General features: G+C 40.6%; 1 protein-coding gene across 7 annotated transcripts in view; it reads right to left on the bottom strand.

Moving 5' to 3' along the window:
- The window catches only part of trps1 (trichorhinophalangeal syndrome I), a 125,173-nt gene that overhangs the window by 69,857 nt on the left and 35,764 nt on the right, over positions 1-19,552 (bottom strand). For 6 of the 7 annotated variants that reach the window (XM_082520881.1, XM_082520882.1, XM_082520880.1 and 3 more), the window contains 2 exons: positions 2,222-2,938; positions 1,745-1,860 (listed from right to left, as the gene is read on the bottom strand). In XM_082520881.1, the coding sequence (XP_082377007.1) occupies positions 1,745-1,860; positions 2,222-2,938 (833 nt within the window). Of the gene's footprint in view, positions 1-1,744; positions 1,861-2,221; positions 2,939-8,745; positions 8,772-19,552 lie in introns of those variants that run through there. The other variant, XM_082520885.1, reaches the window with a different exon arrangement.

Raw genomic sequence — 19,552 nt, forward strand, 5'->3', positions numbered from 1 at the left:
TAAACATATGCAAACAAGACTGAGACTGCATTGCATCCATAAGTGCATATTTCTGATGTTACTGTTTTACCACAAAATAAAAGAAAATTGTTGTATAATTAATTATAAGATTATATCAAATGTGCCGGAGCCCTGCCATAATCTCTAACACCAGTTCTAGTCGAGGCATAAGTGCGTCAACTTGTGTTTGTTATCTTAAAAAAAATCTGTTTCCAAGGTAACCCACGTGGAAAAGAAATACAACAACAACTTTAAAAAGTTTCAGATGATGTCAACGTGGCCACTTTCACATTTTTCTCACACTACATAAAGTTTACTGGATTTATACCTGATCCGCATAAATACGTGGCATGTGCAAAATAAAAGTATATTTAAATAACATCATTTGTACGTGTGTAATAACAGCATTATTATAAGCCTAACAGGAAATACACATCAGAAATACATGTTTCTTTACTATTTCTTTGTGTGGAGCTCACACCCTGATCCTTGTCATTGTTTCTCTACATTTCCACTGCGGTAAAGAAAAGACCAGGCCCATCACTTTAGCTGTTTTAACGTGTGGGATGTCTGAAAAAGTTTAGATGACGTTCCATCGTGCCTCTTTTCCGTGCACATACACACACAGACAGAGCATCCACGGCGGACAGGCTGAAGCCTCCCTTTTGGTTATAAAAAAAAATCTAACCACGCACCTTCCCGTAGGGTTGTGAAACAATATAAGCCTGTTTATCACTACTTCAGAACGCAACCACTGAGAAACAACCAGAAAATAAAGTTTGGTTTGTCTGATTCACGGGTTTGTTCACATTCACTTTCTAGCATGCTTGACCACAACTGCTCAGTCTCTCTCATTCCCTCTCTCGTTCTTGCGCTCTGAATCAGACATGAAGGCCCGAGTTACAATGTGGTATTTACAAGCAATACTCAACAAATTCTGCGGAATACCTTGAAGTAAAAAACCATCTCAAATGACTGTGAGATGAGACAAAACGCTGCAGTTAGGCTACTTGACAAATGGAAATATATTGAGTCCCTCCAAAAGTTTCTAGACCCTGGGAAAAGTTCCTGTGGTGGAAAAACGGCTTATGAGAGCTTCCACGCTGCAGGAACTAACTCCAGGGGCTATTAACAGTTAACAATTTCTACTGTGGGGAAATTATTTTACCCCTGAACAAAAGAAAAGAAAAAAAAACTCCCCGGGAGATTAATACTTTTCAATAGGTACAGAAATTTCTGGGTGAGGCTTGCAGCACTTAACATTTTTGATCGCACACACACGACATTTCAAGGGTTGGAAATATAGACAGTCAACCGTCTGAAGCATGTCTGGATGGCGTGAGAGAAAAATCCTTGGGAGTTAAATTTCCTGGTACTTTGAGCGGAAGCTCTAAATTAATGGGAAAAGAAATGCCTTTTGCAGTCTGGCATGCTGGCAGGATGAGAGTCACCAAATCTGAGAACATACTGTGGAAAATGGGCCACAGATACCAAAATTGGCAAACTTCAAGAAAAATAGTACTTTGGAATACCACACTGACTTTTATGAAAGCCAATCAGCTCCAAAAATTAAGGCTTTCTGTGGGACTGAGGAGGTTTTTATTTTATTTTATTTTTAACCCCTTTTAAAATTCCTTAAAAGGGCTACTACAGCACATAGTTTGTTTGTTTTTTAAATATATTCAGTTATTAAAGTATGGAGTATTTTAAACACTTTTATGAGTATTTCACACCCAGGACTTACCTGTACGTCATATGTGCCATTCATCATAACTGTCCTATGCTGCTGACTCTGTATCTCTGGTCTTGTCTTCCCCAAGTCTTTGGCTTGGCTCCTCTGCCCTTGTCCCGCCTGTATGTCTGACATGAGAAATGCAAGAAGGGGTCAGACTGGTAGAAACAGATAAACAAAGAGGGCTCAAGCTGCTTGAGGCAAAAAAAAATGTGAGAACTAGCCTGACATCTGGGAAGAAGGAAAACTAGACTCAGAATCAACATGCTGTTTTTCTAAGTAACTGCTATGTCCTTACTGGAAGACAAGTTCAAAGTATATATATGTATATATATATAAAATAGATGAACTCATATGTATTTTTTGGCAGTTTTCTCCTGTACTGGTTCATATTTGCTATGACTGTCCAGGTCTTTAGGGTCATACATTTCATTCTCCATTATAAACTCATTTCTATAATAAGCGCTGGACAGAGAAAGCTGAAGTTACCAATAGGTGTGTGTTGGGGAGCCATGTTGTGGAGTGCCAGGATGTGTGTGTCCAGAGCAGCATCCTGCCGTGTGCGGTTGTGCAGGCCCAGGTGATACTTCCGAAAGTGCTTCACCAGGTCAGCCGGGTCGTTGCCATAGTAACCGTAGCCACACACATTGCACTTGAAGTCCTGGAGTTTAGGAGAGGGGCTGGAGGAAAGCGGAGGGGTATCGGTCGTGGTCTCCTCCCCTCCTTCCTGTCTTGGGAGGAGGTGCGGGGCAGAGAGGAGAGGAGGGGTGAGATGATCTGCCTCCCCCCTTTCTCTGTCGCTTCTCTCCCCTTCTTCTACCGCTCTGTCCCCGTCCTCAGGCTCCGACTGGCTCTCCGGCCTGTCCGTCAGCGCTGCTCCTCCTTGCTTTGCCCTTCCCCTGCCTCCTCCTCTCCTCCCCCCTCGCTCCTCATTACCGTAGCGATCGCCAACAGACGAGGGAGAGACAGACGAGGAAATGCACTCGCTCTCTCCCCCCTCCTCCTCCTCCTGCTGCTCCTCATCTCCTCTGACCCGCTCGGAGGATTCCGGCTCGGAGGGTCGGTTTATTCGTTCGGCCTCTGCTCCCACTCTCCCTTCCTCCTCGCCTTCTTCTTCCTCTTCTCCCGCTGGCCTCTTCCCTTCTTCTTCCTCTTCCTCCTCGCCTCCCACACTCCGGATAGGGGGATTCTTCTTCCTCACCATTTCTACAAACATAAAAATAGAAGAAAAAGAAAATTATGATTTGTTACCATGTATTAAGGGAGGAAGAAGAAGGAGCTTGGGGATAAAAAACAGCAAGCTGACTTCCCTCGAGACACTAAAAGATACAGAGCCTTTCAAACTCCAGTAATATTCTGCATATAACGCCACACATGCACACAAATACAATTATCTGACAATGATGTACAGTATGTGCGCAAAATAGCTTTGATTTAATTTACAGACTTCTTTGAACACCAAAATCTGCGACAATCCTCGACCACAAACCTCGTCAAAGAAAAACAGGCGCAACAAATCAGAAACATCTCAGCTGCGAGAGATTTTTTTTTTTCTTTTTCAGGATTTTTTTTTTTTTGGAGGGCGGGTACTTGCTGAAATGTGACGGCCACCCCCCCACCAAAAAAAAGCACCCATTGAACAACTTTTTTTTTTTTCCTTTTTCAACCCAACTGGGGAGTGAATCTTTTTATCGTTATGGAAACCATCCGTGAGAATCTTCCAACACGTGACCACATCAAGAACCCAAACCATATCAGAGAGACGGGAGAGACAGCGAGGGGGGAGGAGGGTGAGGCACGGAGAGAAACGGGGGAGACAGATGAAGGAGAGAAGACGGGGAGAATGGCCAACGCACAACCACATCAAACCGAACGCCCCATATCAGAAAGATGGATGAGGGAGACGGCAGACTCCAATTCATTCCCTCAAGCGCTCCAAATTTCTCCTTCCCATTTTGCTCCTCTGGTTTTTTGCTTTTTTTGGTTGTTTTTTTAACCTTTCATTCATTTTCTGGCTTGCAAATTCTCATTTTCTCATTTCTCACTGTCTCTCACACTTATCTGCATCACCTCCTTCGGTTTCCTCTTTTGATTGCCTACTTTTTTCCCCCCATGTCACATTTTGCTTTTGTCCCGCCCCACTCATCCTCTTTCTCTCTCTCGACCTTTCACCTTTTTCCTGCTTGCGCATCCTTGTGTAAAACACAAATATCAAAGAAATGAAGTGCCAAGTCATTTTTTTATTCTGTGTTGCCCTCTTTCACATGCAAGAATAATTGCAACAATAACTTAAGTAATTCCATCATTAAATGTTTTCTTTCTGTTCCTGCCCTCCCCCCCTCCCCTCCTTCCCTTATAATCACTGTACAAATCCATCAAATAACCAAACATGTGTTTTATGTTAAACCATAATCTTTCTTTTGTTCAAAAGGGGAACAATTGTGGTTGTAGCGTTCACAACAGTCGTGACAGGGAGATGCTGCATGCGTTTTGTTTTTTTGCTCTTTTTTTTGTCTTCCTTGCACAAGTGTGTGCGTGCGTGCGCATACGCGCGCATCTGTGTTTATTTGTGGTCATTCGGTTCATATTCGGGGGTGCACAGTCAACCCGGAGAGCCCGTACACCCATTTCTTTTGGTCATAAACAAAGTCAAACCCAACCGACGCCTGATTGACGCCAAAACTGATCACTTTTAGATCAATGCAATATGAGGGGGGAAGACACTGGTTGTCTTTGAGGGTTTTATGTGTGAGTAATGCATTATTTGATGACAAACCCAGAAAGCATGTGCACCACCCTGTGACCATCTGTGAGAGACAAAAGCTTGTTGTTATTTACTGATAGCAACCTGCAAACAGTTAAAGCGTGAGAGAACTCACACACACACACACACACACACACACACACACACACAGACATACACTGCTAAAGAAAATATGAGAATACGTTTGAATATCCATAATCGGGTGATGATGCACAGTGACAATACCCATATTTGGGCAGCGTTCTGTTGTTATCTAGAGGATTAGAAAATACTTAATAAACAGAGATAGAGAGGAGAGCAAAACAGAAAATGAGAGAGGGGTGCTGTTTTTGTTGAATCCAATCTCTCCGTGGCCTTTGTAGTATTTGCCTTTTTTCTCCCACTCTCTCTCTCTGCCATACAACTATTAAAATAAAGCATTTATGTCTGCAAGGGCCCACGCCTAGACCAGCCCTGGCACTCGCCCTGTGCGTGTGTGTGTGTGTGTGTGTGTGTGTGTGTGTGTGTGTGTGTGTGTGTGTGTGTGTGTGTGTGTAGGGAAAGAGAGGGAGCGGGAGAGTGTGAGTGAGTGCAGGGAGCAGGGGAAAATCTCATCTGATGTCGACCACACCCAGTCAGAATTCATCATTTACACACACACACACACACACACACACAGTGGAAAACTACAGATCGTTGTGGTAAAGCAATGAAGCTGAAACCCCAACCTAAGAAGCACTGACTGACCTAAACTATGTTTCCGTATGCCCTGTATGATCCATCCGACTGGTGACTTAGTAAGTTCACCGGTGATGACAATTCTTGCATTAACACAGCAGCAAGTAGAAGGAATTATTCTGTAGCCTTTATTTATTTATGCTGGAATCATTTCGTCTTATGCATACTTCAGTGCCACTTTTATTGGATGCGGGCAGGAAGCAGAGGTGTGTCTTTAAAGGCCCGACTGTGTGTTTTTTGGGTGTAAGCATCTGTATATATGTGTGTGTGTGTGTGTCTCTCAATGTCGCAGCAGAGCTTTTGTCTGCTCCAGGCTGTATACACAGACTGGAACCATTACTATCAACTACAATTAGGTACAACCCACCACAACATACCGCATAACAACTACTGCTACTAGCTACAATTAGCCCTTATACACCACACTGGCCTCAATACCTCAGCAAAGATAAATGTGACAGCTAATCATTTCCATCAACTACAATTAGTCCCAACACCAGTGAGGCTTTTATCTAAAATTGCCAATAATCATCCAACGACAACTGCTGAAAGACGCAGCAACAGGAGTATGGTAAGTTTCAGACGCATGTGGCAGACGGAGGACCATGTTGGGGAACTTTGTTGTGAAACTTACTCTTTTGCTACATCTCAGCGTTTCTTTGTGTGGCTCGCTCGTGTTTTCCAGAGAAGCGCTATAAATCAACTTCAAAAATTTCATCGTATTCGAGCAGTTCAAACTCAAACCAGCAGGTATTTTCAACCAAGCGCTCGCATGCACGCTAAACAGCATTTGCTTTTACGTCAGTTATTTACAAGAAGACTTTTCCAGAATCAGAGCTGACGTGTTCAAATTTCTTGTTTTGCCTTCTCATCAGTCAAAAATCCAAAGATATCTGCAACAAACCCTCATATTTGAGGGGCTGTAATCAACAAAGGTTTGTCAATTCTGCTTGTTCACTTACTCCAGTGATTAATTGTCAGCAATTAATTTGGCCATTCATACAATCTTTGTCACAAAAAGAACAAATTAATCAGCTTGTTTTAACGCTACGAACGACAACGGAGGTCACTCCTGTCGTTTGTCATGCGTTTTGTAGGGGTCTAACACATGTTGCTTTAATTAGGTTATATAAACAATATCTTACTCCATTTCAACCACATCATGTTTACGGCATCTTAGTGCACCGCCAGCCTGGCAATGAATTTTCATGCGACTCATAAGAAATCAAAAGAGGCCTTTGTCATTCAGAGAACAAAGTTAGATCTCTCTAATGGAGGAAAACAGATTACGAGTACATCTCAACCATTTTACACAGTGACTCCAAGCTAATTCTCTAAATGCATATTATTGAGTCACGGTAATGGATGGGTTTGATACCGAATCTCAACACATCCACATATCCCTGCTGCCTCCAGATATCTGTGCTCTCTCCCTCCCCGTGGGACAGCTGTAGCTGGCATCTCCATCTTTCATAAACAAAGGATTAATGTGCAACATATGAAGAAATAAAGCTAAAGGCAAGGTCTTATTACAAAGACAGACTTCTCTCTGGCTTTTCTTTCTCTTTCTTGATGCGCTGCTTTCTGGCTCTTCGTGTCATCCTCTCCCCCTCTTTGTCCCTATCTCTCCTGCTCCTCATTATCTGTCCTCGCTTTCTTCTCGCGGTGCCATCTCTGTTCCTCTCTTCTGATTTACTGGAACTTTGTGAGATTTGGAAAAGATAGAACAACTTACAGGTAAGTAAGGTGCACATGAAGGAGAGGTACGAGTCAGGGAGAAAGAAACGCACGAGGGAGATGGTGGGTAAGGACTTTTAATTGGAATAAGAATCCTGGCACTGTGAAAGGGAAGTAAAAGGAAGGAGCGTAGACGTTTGGAGGGGATGAGAGGTTTTAGACGGGAACACAAATGTGTTTTCTTCTTTTAAGAAGGAAAAAATGCTGATTGTCTTGGGAAATGGATAGACAGGAGCAAAGAAAGGGAGAATAGGAGGAGAGAAAAAGGAAAGAGGCAAGGAGCAGATAAGCTCCACATACTAACAAGACACCCCCCCCCCCAACACACACACACACACACATATAAAAAAAAAAAAAACAGTAGATGATTTGAATATAAAGCTTCCTGTGATGTCCAAAACAAGTTCACATTCTGCATGTGGAAAATCAGTGTTTATCATCACTTCATAGGTATATTTCATAAACCACCTTTTATCATCCTTCAAAGTCACTGCATACCCACAAAAGCAAACTCATTACTGAATGCTTTAAAGAAATTCTACCACATTTCGGGCCTATTTTGAACACTGAAGATCGAGTCATGCTACAGGTCAGGCTTCCCGCTGGGCACCCCTCGTACAGCCTGCAATATAATGACTATGGGGTTTAAAACAATTCTGCAACCCGCAATTTGAACTCAGGTTTATTTTGACTAATTTAGCAAAACAATAGCCTCCCAAATATCTTGGTCTGAGTCTGTGTGTGGAAGTTTAGCTGAGAAAACCACAGACAATGACTGACTTTGCAGAAATGTGAGAGCAGGCTCCTCTGAGCTTCCTCATTAGAGCTGCTGGACTATTCATACATCTTGTGGCTATCAGACACTTGCATTTCCAGCTTCATATCTGAGACTGGATCCGGTATGGCTCATGTATGCATCACACATGGGTGGTTTTAAAGACGTGCTCACTTTCGGGTCCATTACGCAGCAAGGGTTCACACTAAGTCAACATTTCAGAAATTTCCTTTTTAAAACTGCCACTTTGTGTCAGTGTAGAAATGTTTTTTCTTTCAGTAAAAAATTGAAAATAACACGATCACCTTATCATGATGTGCTACTGCCCAAAAGAGCAACTCTAACTTCTTAAATAAAAGAATACAAGAAAAATAAAATATGTTAATCGCTTCAATTTTATGTTCAAAAAATGTTGCTGCATTTGTTAAGGCTCTCACGAATGTCTTGTATCACTCAGCAGTCATTTATTTAGACAATTATTTCTTCTAGGAAGTCCACCGATGCACAAAATGGCAGTCACGCTGCAGTGCCTTGTAGCTTTAGGTTATGTGCCAGTGAATGAAAGCAGGTGAAGACAATATTAATGAAAGCGTGCAAGTAAACGGTTTAGTACCCACTGAGACGAAACAGATCAGTCCCCGTGAAACCGAGCCTGTTTAGAGCGGCGGAGCAATAATAGGAAATGGTCGCGAGCGCACGATGCTGCGCTGCGCTCTGTTCGCGTCCTGGATGGGAGGGCGGGCGTGTCTGGCCTCTTCGAGAAACACGGGGATAAGGGAGAGAAAGTTGGCCAAGGAGAGGATTTCTTTTTTCGGGAGAACCAGTAACAGCTGGGAATTGATTTTGCAGAGGCAGGAGTCTAATTGAAAGTAGGGAGGGGGGTTCGAGAGTCAAACAGAAATAGGGAGAAAGAGGAGGACAACATAAAACCACCGCGAGACAGAGTCCACCTGCCATTTTAAGACTAAAAGCTTTCAGCTGACTACCAGGTCCCTAATCAATGCCAGAATCTTTACTTACACACACATTCTCTCTTCGTCTGCTGTGTAGCAGGGGCCCAATTCTTTCCTGCCAAGCAAATCACACACACGTAGACTCAGTTGCAGACCCACTCTACCACAGTGTAGGACTCATTTGTAATGGGGTAACAGCATGCAAAATATGTCATCTTAAATGTCAAACTTAATCAGAGGTTCACGTTTCAATACCTTTCTCTCATTATGAGCCTCCCGTTCTCTGTTTCTACCTCTTCTTCACTCTCTAAATGGCTCCCCTCTTACTCCTAGCTATATGGGTCCAATTCTCACTCACGCACACACAAACACACCTCACTTCTCCTCCTCCTCTCCCTATCTATCCATCTTTCAGTCACCATTCTCTCAATTAATCTCTTATCCATTTCCCACCCCCTGCCTGTCGTTCCCTCAATCTCTTTTTCGCTCCTCCCCTCGCTCCTGGCCTATCCTTACGTGAACCTTGATGTGTTGATGTGTTTGTACATGTGCGTGCGTGTAAAGGTGTAATTCTCTAGAGCACAGCAATCCCTTTACGTGACTGACAGGCAGATAGCTATCATTAAATGTAGGAAGATTTTTTTTTGTTGTTTTTTTAAATAAAAGAAGTAGGCACTGTATCCCTCGCTGTTCTTTCTGTGCTTGCTATGCACATCTAACTAATCCTTCAAAGATACTTGCTCACTCCACCTTGATTTTGTCTCAAAAACTTTAGATGCAAAACACTTCCAAAAACGGTCCACTGATACGTTAATTGATTAATCCACCCATCATTAATTAGTTTTCTGCCACTTATTCAGCAGTCTCAGCAGCCCAGATTCCAGATTAAAGCAGAGCAAGATGTTGAAATCCAGGCAAAGGTTAGACTGGGGAGGTAGATCAGTCAGTAAATTGTCACTCCAGTTTGTCAATCTCCCTCATTACCTTTCCTCTACTTGTCAACAAAATCCCAACTTCCTTCGCCTTGGATCCAGCAAAGCAACCCAGGCTTCTTTCATTGAAACCAAACGCCTCTGGATTGGAGGTGCCAACTGTCACTCATGCCACTTTGAACCAGCTCAGTGCAAGCTGGAGGTTATCAGTCAGTGAAGCAAACTAGACCACACGGTCGGCAAAATGCAGAGACTTCTAACACCTCTAAAACCAGCACCCTCTATCTTGGCTGTTCCAAGAAATTGTCTCCATAACTAATTTACTGACAGGCTGCTGTTTACACCTTTTGAGCATTTCTGCCTGGCTACCTGATCGCGCTTCTAAACATTATTAGCACGATCTGTACCAAAGGGCACCCCTGGTAAAGTCCAATGCCTACCGGGTACAAGTCCAAGCTCTCGCTACAGTTGCACAGGGGCCATTACAATGAGCCCCTTAGAACAGCCTCGGGGTGCGGTTGTTTCGGAAACGGATTAATTATTGATTGATTATGTATTATGCCATTAACATTAGTCACATGTCTAGGTTGGGTTGACCCATTAAGATCCAGGATACTCATAATACTAATAGTGCCTTCTAGGGCTGTTCGATATAACGATATATATCGGATGACGATATAAAAACGTTATCGTTTGTTTCGTGGTGTCGCAAAATAAACTGTTTACTGCAATATTTTTTCATGGTTTTGATGGTCACAGTAGTGGCTATATTAATTTCTTAAAGTTCTCTCTTTCTCTTATATTTTATATAACCACACTACGGACGGACAAGCGCCTGTTTTTATGCGTTGTGGCTAGCAACGACGACGGTAACAGCATCGCGTGTCCGCTTGTTTATGTTCCCCATAAACCTTTCACAATAAAGCTCAAGATCCTGTTGAGACTTTTCGAAATAAACTGAATCACGTGAAAGAGCAGGTTATTTACGGATGAGAAGTAAAAAAGAGCCGCCAGGTGCTAAAAAAATAAACCTTAGACTCAAACGTTAGAACAGGCTTTCCCCGGCAGCACGCCGTGTAATAAATACTCACAAAGAAAACGGCGGCCGTTACAACTTATTTCTAAAAATGTAGAGTTTCATGCATCGGTTAAAACACTCGACTCCAGCTACATGACGCGCAGCTGGAAACACTTCCCGCAAGACGAGCTGCCCGAGATTCACAGAATTTACAGAAAATGTTACATTTTTGTGGTTTATATCGTTATCGGGACGATAGATGTCTTATATCGGGATATGAGATTTTGGTCATATCGCACAGCCCTAGTGCCTTCTTATCACAACTATCACTGACACTTTTATAGTTTTCTGACAAGTATTCAAATGATATGTCGAGACATCCCAGTTACTGCTATTATAAAATTAATTGTAAAATAAATCTTCTATTATCAAATAAACCAATACTGTTAGGCTGAATTTACCCTGTTATATATTGTGCTAAAACCATCCGCCAGACACAGACTCCAGACGCTCAAATACGACTGTGTCTATCCTGTACACACACAAACAACAGCCCCCCTCCCCTCAACACCCCCCTCCCCCCCAACACAAACTTTATTAAAAGTCTATTAGAGGAGTCTGACCTTGAATAACTACATGGGATTACTGCACCACACAGGGTCTGGGAAACACTGTACTGTGTGTGCTATGTGTATGTGCGTCTGTGTCTAATACTCGGTAGGAGGGCTACCTAACCCTTTGGGGAGGAAAGGCAGAACACTGCTTAACACCACATGCAGACATACAAAAATAACTGGCAGCTGTCCAGTGCAAGCACTATCCTTTGGCTACAAAGCTTTTTGGGATTCAAACCACTGTTCTAGCAGAGAAAATTCAACAAACAAGATTCTTTTAAGTGATCTGTTAATTGAAAAGAGTTACATTTCTGTCTTCGTGCTCAGCACGCACAAATATTACAAGTCACAGAAATTCTCACTTATGACTCCTGACAGTAAGTCACAGGTGACACACTCTTTTGGTCCATATAAACATTATTTTGAAGTGAACACCAGAAGCCACAGGTGGGTGAAAAAACAGGTTACTCACTTCTTCTAAAGAATGTAAACTGTTTCCTACCGAGATTACTGGAGATTAGGCCTGTGTGCCTCAGTCACACAGACCCAGTCCAGCAACCCCCAAGAGCTTGGTTACGAGGGGAAAAGCTGTAATCCTCAACTTCTTAGTGAGTGGGGCTTGCTTTAGGTTGCTGTCTGTCACTGGGTGAAATTGGTCGCCAAGCGGGTGCTGCACCAAAAACCTAGGAATAGTTTGCTACTAACTAACCACCCAGCGGTACTGAAACTCGAAACAGAGACTATTTGTTTTCAAAGTGAAACCAGCACCTTTTGGAAGATGTTTCTCTGTTTGAGTCACACTTTTCAAAGCTTCTGAACTAATTATTGAGTAGTTGGCAAGTGTTCGGAGACAAGTCATCATCTGCCATGCAAACTACTATTTCGACACGTTCTCACTCCCAAAACGTAATATTTTACGCTAGGTGACAAATCGTCAACATATTACGCTTCCGGGCACCCGACACGTCCCTAAATGACGAGATCGGAAAAAAATGAGGAAACATGAGAACCGTTTGGAATCAATCTACACATGTTCATTCATTTTACTTACATCACTTTGGAAAACACTATTTAACGTCATTAAAGTGCTGGTTAAGGTTAGGGATAAGGTTATGGTTAGGATTATTCTACTGTATTTCACCCATAATGCTAGCACGTAGCATAAGAACGCGGAAGGTCAACTTTTGTGTTCCTCAGGAACGCCGCGGGACGTGACGCTGACTATTTGCCTAAGGTGTTTTTCAGTACAACACCGGATACTTTTTTGCGACCAATTTCGCCTCACAACAGAACCTGGCTAAACAACTTACCAACTGGTCAGGGAACACCAGTGGTTACCAGGTGGTCACTGACCAGTCTCTAGGACTGTGTAACTGAAGCTCAGCAATCGATATCACAGCGAATGACAGCATCCACTACAACTGGTTCGGAAATACGTGTTTTTCCCTAGCAACCAGTGGCTGCCAGGTGGTTGCATGTGGTGCCTAACGCTGTCTGCCTGGGGCCTTAGTAAATCAAACTAAAGTATATTTTGTTAGACTTCCCAACACAAAAAGACATCAAGTGTTATACTACTATAAAAGGTTACCTCCCAGGGCATTGCTGTAAAGTTTTCAGTGCAAGTTTAAATAACACTGAAATAAATCAGTATGACAGCACGGACACACACAAAGATAGAAGATGCATAAACACATACATATCTGCATCCAAATCTTTCTTGCACATCTGCATTATTTCATTATGTCACAGCCATTACCATTCACTTTCACATGTGTTTGGATTTCTGGTTCTTATAAAACAATTTGTGCAGTTTTAGTAAAATAGTGAAACAGAAGGCACACACACAGGCACAGACTATATATCTCTTCTGCTATTTCAATAATCTGTGACCTGAGAGTTTATAAGACTCAATAGTCTGGCCGTTGGAATGGCTGTCTGGATTTTAACTTTATATACACACATACACACTCATATACAGACACGGCTCCCCTGCTATGGTCCTCGGAGCATACTCTGTCTGCGAGCGAATGTGTGTGAGGAGCATACCATGTGTGTGTGGTCACGTCTAAGAAAGCCGCTTTAAAAATGGATCTCTCTCCGTCTCTTTCCCATTACCACTGACGATGTCACCTTTGCCATTTTTTTGTGATGTGCAAATGATGGACTAAAGCTATTTGCTGTGTGTTTCTCTCATTTGTGAATATAAGAATATGTCATACACCTGTCATGAGAGGGAGAGAGAGAGAGCGTGGTTTCAAACATGCAGCAGCATGGAAACCGCCAGCTCACAAGGAGTGCGTGTAATCAATTGTTGCTAACTGGCTGGCAGGAGAAACAGGCTGGCAATGAGACAGACAAAAATGCAAACGCGCAGAAAGGGAAAACACATGTCAACATAGTTAATCACACTTTTGAATTCATCTTCAAAGGGAAAATGTCTCGCAGAGTTTGAAAACTAAAAGATATAAAAGGAAAAGAAACTTTTCAATCGAAGAAACACAATAAATGCACGTTCACACAGCCCTCCAACAGACTGATCAAATGAACAATTACATCTCGCTGAATACGGGATGGCTGTAAATAATCATAAAAAACGATTGTTTTATATCTGCTTAAAAAGATGAGTTCCATCATTTGGCTCTAACATTTACATCATTTAAAAATAATCCAACTTCATTAAAAACTCATTCATATTCTCCCAACGCATCAACTGAACACCACGCACTCCATCCTCCAGTTTAAAATCTAAAGTTAGTAGATAGCGAAAGATTAATATTCTCTAGCGGAATGCATTTAAAACGAATTTTTGAATGCCAATGAAAGGTATGTTACACTGGGATTGATTGGTTTGATTGATTGGTAATTTATTTCAACATGTGAACAATATACAAGTACATTTAGAAAAGAAATGAGAGAAAAAAAAAATATACTATACAAATTACATACAAAAAAACATTCTGATTAATTTACATGTTGAAAGGGAGTGGGAAGAAGTAAACACTTATTTAATCCCACCCCTGTCCCATAAATTATCAGTGAATATTTAGTCAGCTTCCTTACTGATATAATTTGTAATAAAAATAGTGAACAGATTTCTGATATACTATATACTATAATATCACATCATGAATTTTTTGTTTGTTTGTTTTTAAATAGAGACATTCACTTAATTTAAATATTTTCCTTTTCTTTATAGATCGAGAAGATCATATTTTTATAACTCTTTTTGAACAGTTTTATGTTTGGACATTGCTTTAATTCCATATTCAGTTTGTTCCATAGTTTCACTCCTTGAACAGAAACACAAAAGCCTTTTCTTGTAGTACGTACCTTCATTGTTTTGAAGTTACAAAAACCCCTTAAATTATAACTTCCTTCTTTCAAAAAAAACATACTCTGAATATTACCTGGCAGTTCTTTATTTTTTGCTTTGAATAGAATTTGTGCTGTTTGGAATTTCACTATATCGTCAATTTTCAATATTTCAGACTGCAAAAATAGTGAGTTTGTATGTTCCCTATAACCTGCATTGTGGATGATTCGAATTGCTTTCTTTTGAAGAGTAAAAAGTGAATGTAATGTGGTTTTATAGTTATTGCCCCAGACCTCTGCACAATAGCTTAAGTATGGTGAAACCAGTGAACAGTAGAGAATATGAAGTGATGTTCTGTCGAATACCTGTTTTGCCTTGTTTAGTACTGCAATGCTTCGTGATACTTTGGAATGAATATATCTTACGTGAGCTCTCCAGTTAAGTTTTTCATCTATTATTACCCCCAGAAATTTATTTTCACTGACTCTTTCAATATCAACACCATTTATTTGAATCTTTGCATTTGTATTTAAACTACTATTTCCAAATAACATAAGTTTAGATTTATTCAAATTTAATGATAATTTGTTTTTATCAAGCCAGAACTTCACTTTACTTATTTCATTAGTCATATCCTCCAATAAATTCTGCAGATCATCACCAGAGCAAAAAATGTTTGTATCGTCAGCAAAGAGAACCATTTTTAATACTTTGGACACTTTACAGATGTCGTTAATGTACAAGTTGAAGAATTTTGGACCCAAAACTGACCCTTGGGGTACACCACAAGCAATGTCCATACATAAGGAGCAACCACCATTTATTAAAAACATAAATACCTAAGCCTCAATGTCTAATGAAGCACACACATCAAAAGCAGTGTCTGAAAACTAATTAAAGGGCACCCTCGATAGCAAACTCAACTGAAGGGCATCCTCCACATCCTGCAAAACAAAACCAAAAAAAGTTTTCTGCACTGAAAAGACCTTTTAAAGGAAATGTGAAAAAAAAACGTGCCCTATGAAAAGAGGAGTGAGAAAAAAAGAAATAGTCAATGAGGATGCCTCATGTCAAAACCACAACCCTGTGAAATATGAATACTAATCAAAGACCAAACCACAATATCACGCTACACCAGTGCCACGAATTGCCTTAATAATACATATTTTATGCCCAAATATCTATTTCACTTGCGCTCACAAATGTGCATATTTGAAAGGCCCACAATTTAGGCTGCATCTCTTGAAGTGTTTCAAAAGTTTCGAAGCAGGAACTCTAGCTTTCTACGCTTGCTTGAAAGACAGAAAAATTGAGTGATATTGATATTGATTTACTGTGAAACTATCAGAAACAGTTTAACTTCACACAGTGAAGGCACACACATCTAACAAACACCAAATGTAGCAGTCGAAAAGCCAAAAAAACACAGTTTGGCTTCCTACGCCGAGGGGACCCACTGCACTGTTCCAAAGCTACACTAAAAGGCAGCATTCGATGCCTGTGGTGTGGGTTCTCCTGCCATCAGCTGCTAGATTTCTTTTTTTACATTTCAAATAACCTGCAGTTGTGCTTTAAACTTTATGCGTCTTAATGATTTCGATTGTGGGGATGAGCTCTTTGACACATGACTGTCACGTTTTCCTGTCGCGGTCTTTGTCATGTGATACCCATAAACACCAATAGAAATGTGAAGTACGTGGCCACAGATTTCTGTAAGCTTCTCTACTTCTCCGGGGTCCTTAACGAGGCTTCTAAGAGCAGCCGATGAATGAAATGCATTCTTTTAGTTTGCTAAGGAGTGCTGCTCTTCACCCTTTCATTCACTCCCCACTACCATTTCTTGTAGAAGTGTGAAAGCGTGGGAGGAGGCAGAGGTATGTATGCGCGTGTGTGTGTAGCGGAGAACCGACAACTTCCTCTAATCTTCCTGCGATCATAGCTCAGAGGTTGCTGGGGGACAAACCAGGAAATTACACGCATTCTCACACATACACACAGGATATGGGTCAGTTTAAATGGACACCAAATAAACGTGTAAAAAGTGAATACAGGTAAGTCACACAAAGCAAATATAGCGCTCATGTTATCCCCTGTAGAGTATATATAAGAGAGCCCAACATTGCATCCACTGTATGTACAAACAGAAAGATAGAAATAGATGAAGAACATACAGGGAGACTTTGGGTAAGTATTACAAAGGGCACCATTATTAAAGTCAACACCTCTGATAAGCTCTGACTTGTGATGCGTTATTGCTATTCCCAACCCAGACGAGAGGTCTCTTTCTGTGAAAGTGTGAGGGGTGGGGGCAGCTTATCTCTCATATGCTGCACTGGCACACACAAACAAAGAGGCATGCTGCACTTAAGCTGACAAAACCTAAAAGCAGAAAAGTGTGGTTACATTTCACTGAAATGGGCGCTGACACTGCCTGTTGTCTCAAGTCTTTTGCAAGTTAGGATGGCCTGCACGAGCAGCCTGTCAAAACATCGAGCGAAAGCGCACCACATAAAATAAGAGAAATGCATAGACTTGAACTTTCCAAGCTCGTAAGCCTTTTTTGCACCAGTTGTCTTTATCTGCACCGTCAGCTTAGAGCCCAAACATATCATATAGTTGACAAAATTACAGCTCATTGTAATAAATATCATGCATTTATTATATATATCTCTATCTATATATATCTATATATATCTATATATATATATATCTCTATATCTCTATATCTATATATCTCTATATCTATCTATATCTATATATCTATATCTATATCTATCTATATCTATCTATATCTATATATATATATATATATATATATATATATATATATATATATGTATAAAATTAACATGTTTAGATTACAATTGAAATCATGATTTTATATATATACAGTAACATTGTGAATAATTCAATTACTTTACACTATCTTACTCTTAAAATATACAAAAATTTAATTTAAACATGTGTTTTAGCTTTCATTTTTATATTCAGGCCAGTTAACATATAGACACACTAATTACCAAATTGTCACTGTGATTTCTATCCAGTAACTGACTAAACTGTAATGTAATCTGACTCAACTCTATGTAATGGTGCATTTATAAATTCTATCTGAAATGGTCTGAGGTGCCATCATCTTAACTGTCACCCAGGAAGTCACAGTTTCAGTTTCAGGCCCCCCGGAGCAGAACGGCTTTAGTTAAAGGCTTAAAAAAAAATGCTGTTGCACTTTGTTGCTCTATATGTAAACCTGTGTTCTTTCTGCCACGTTCCTGTCATTTACAACAACGAGGATCGATGCGCGGTATTAGTAAAAGTAGAAGCACAGTTCAAATGTTAATGACACCCCTGCAAAGAGCAAAAAAGAGGAAGGAGGTAGCAGCTATGGCCACTATTTCACAATTATAACTGAGATTCATTCACTTCCGTACACTATGTGTGCATCTCTGCATATTTGATTGCATGTAGGGACATGTAGCTGTGTGTGTGTGATGTCAGTATTTGAGTCTAACAAAAGGAGACAAAGAGACAACATGAGTGTATTCTTTTTTTTTTTTTTTGTAAGGACACTAACACAGAGACACACAGTCACAGACAAAAACCCAATGCAAAAGACACTGGGGCAGTTTGAAAAGGCTTGGGGCTAAGTCTGAGCTTTCATTTCCTCTATCCTGCATCACAACTGACAGATACACACACATGCACGTAAGCGCACGGATATATAGAGACAGAAGGAGAGTGCATCATTACGAGACTTTTGGCCTGCCCAGAGCAATCGCAGAGGTAGACAGCTCTAAAAGAAATGACTACACAAACCTGCTCTATAGTTAAACATTCAGCTTTTTTCGACAAGTAGAGTCGTTTGGTCCGGAATGAAAAATTACTTGAAAAAAATCAGTGAAAACAAAATTCCAACTTTTTTTTAACAATAAAAACAAATCTGCACATTTACTGCTACAGCGATTATATGAGAAAATGAGATGTAATCTTAAAGCGGATGCCGCAAAAAGGCAGACGATAAGTTAATGTAAAGATAAATGTAAGTTTAAGATATTTCTTTTGTTAGCCACAAAGTTCTTGTTTGCTACACTCCATCACACATGCACACGACTACACACACTCAGGAACACAACTGATGTTATGTAAAGTTTTCCAAAAATTCAGTTGATATAGTGTTCCCGGCAGTAATATAAATAAACATGACCAACTTGCTTAACCCTAAGACTAACCTTTACACTACTCTTATCTCAATTCTATTTGTAGCCTAAAGATAGAACCACGTCTACTTTTTAAAATATTATGTTTTACATCACGGGGACTTGCTTGTTGTCCCCACAAGTGAGGTGGTCCCCTCAATCTCACTGTGTGAAGAGATTTGTGTCCCCACAAGATCAGTAAAACGAGTACAGACACACACAGACAAATGTGCAGACTGTTAGCCTTCCTGTGCTAGGGGAAGTTGCAGGTTGTTGCGACATCAGCGCTTGAGATAAAAGCTCTATCACTCTCTCATACACACACACACACACACATAAACACACAACATGGACTCAGTGGGAAATTTGCTTAGATTTATCATAAATTTGGCTTTTAGGAGAAAAGAAATCAGTGTTTAGCCATCGCCCTATCACAGTTCAAAAGAACTTTATTTTCATTTTAAAAGAGCCGTTACCAGCAGAGCACATTATGAAGTGAACCGGTTTTTATGACTGTGATGCTGCGACTTCACTCGCATGTCAATAGATTGCAATGCAGTCATGCGGTTGCCTACATAAACTGTGAGAGATGTTGAGTAAACCCATCACAATCATGAATTTAAATAATGACTTCTCAAACCACTGATATGCACTGAGTTTCAGCCATCATTACACATCACCACAGGGAAAAGAGCACTGTCTTCCTCGGTATTAAATTAAATGTTCGGACAAGATTTCATTTCATGTTTGAAAATTATGTGGAACAAAAAATAAGACTTGAAATAATGAATTCTCAGTATT

Source organism: Aulonocara stuartgranti, assembly GCF_965226115.1.
Source record: "Aulonocara stuartgranti genome assembly, chromosome: 22".
Lineage (NCBI taxonomy): Eukaryota > Metazoa > Chordata > Actinopteri > Cichliformes > Cichlidae > Aulonocara > Aulonocara stuartgranti.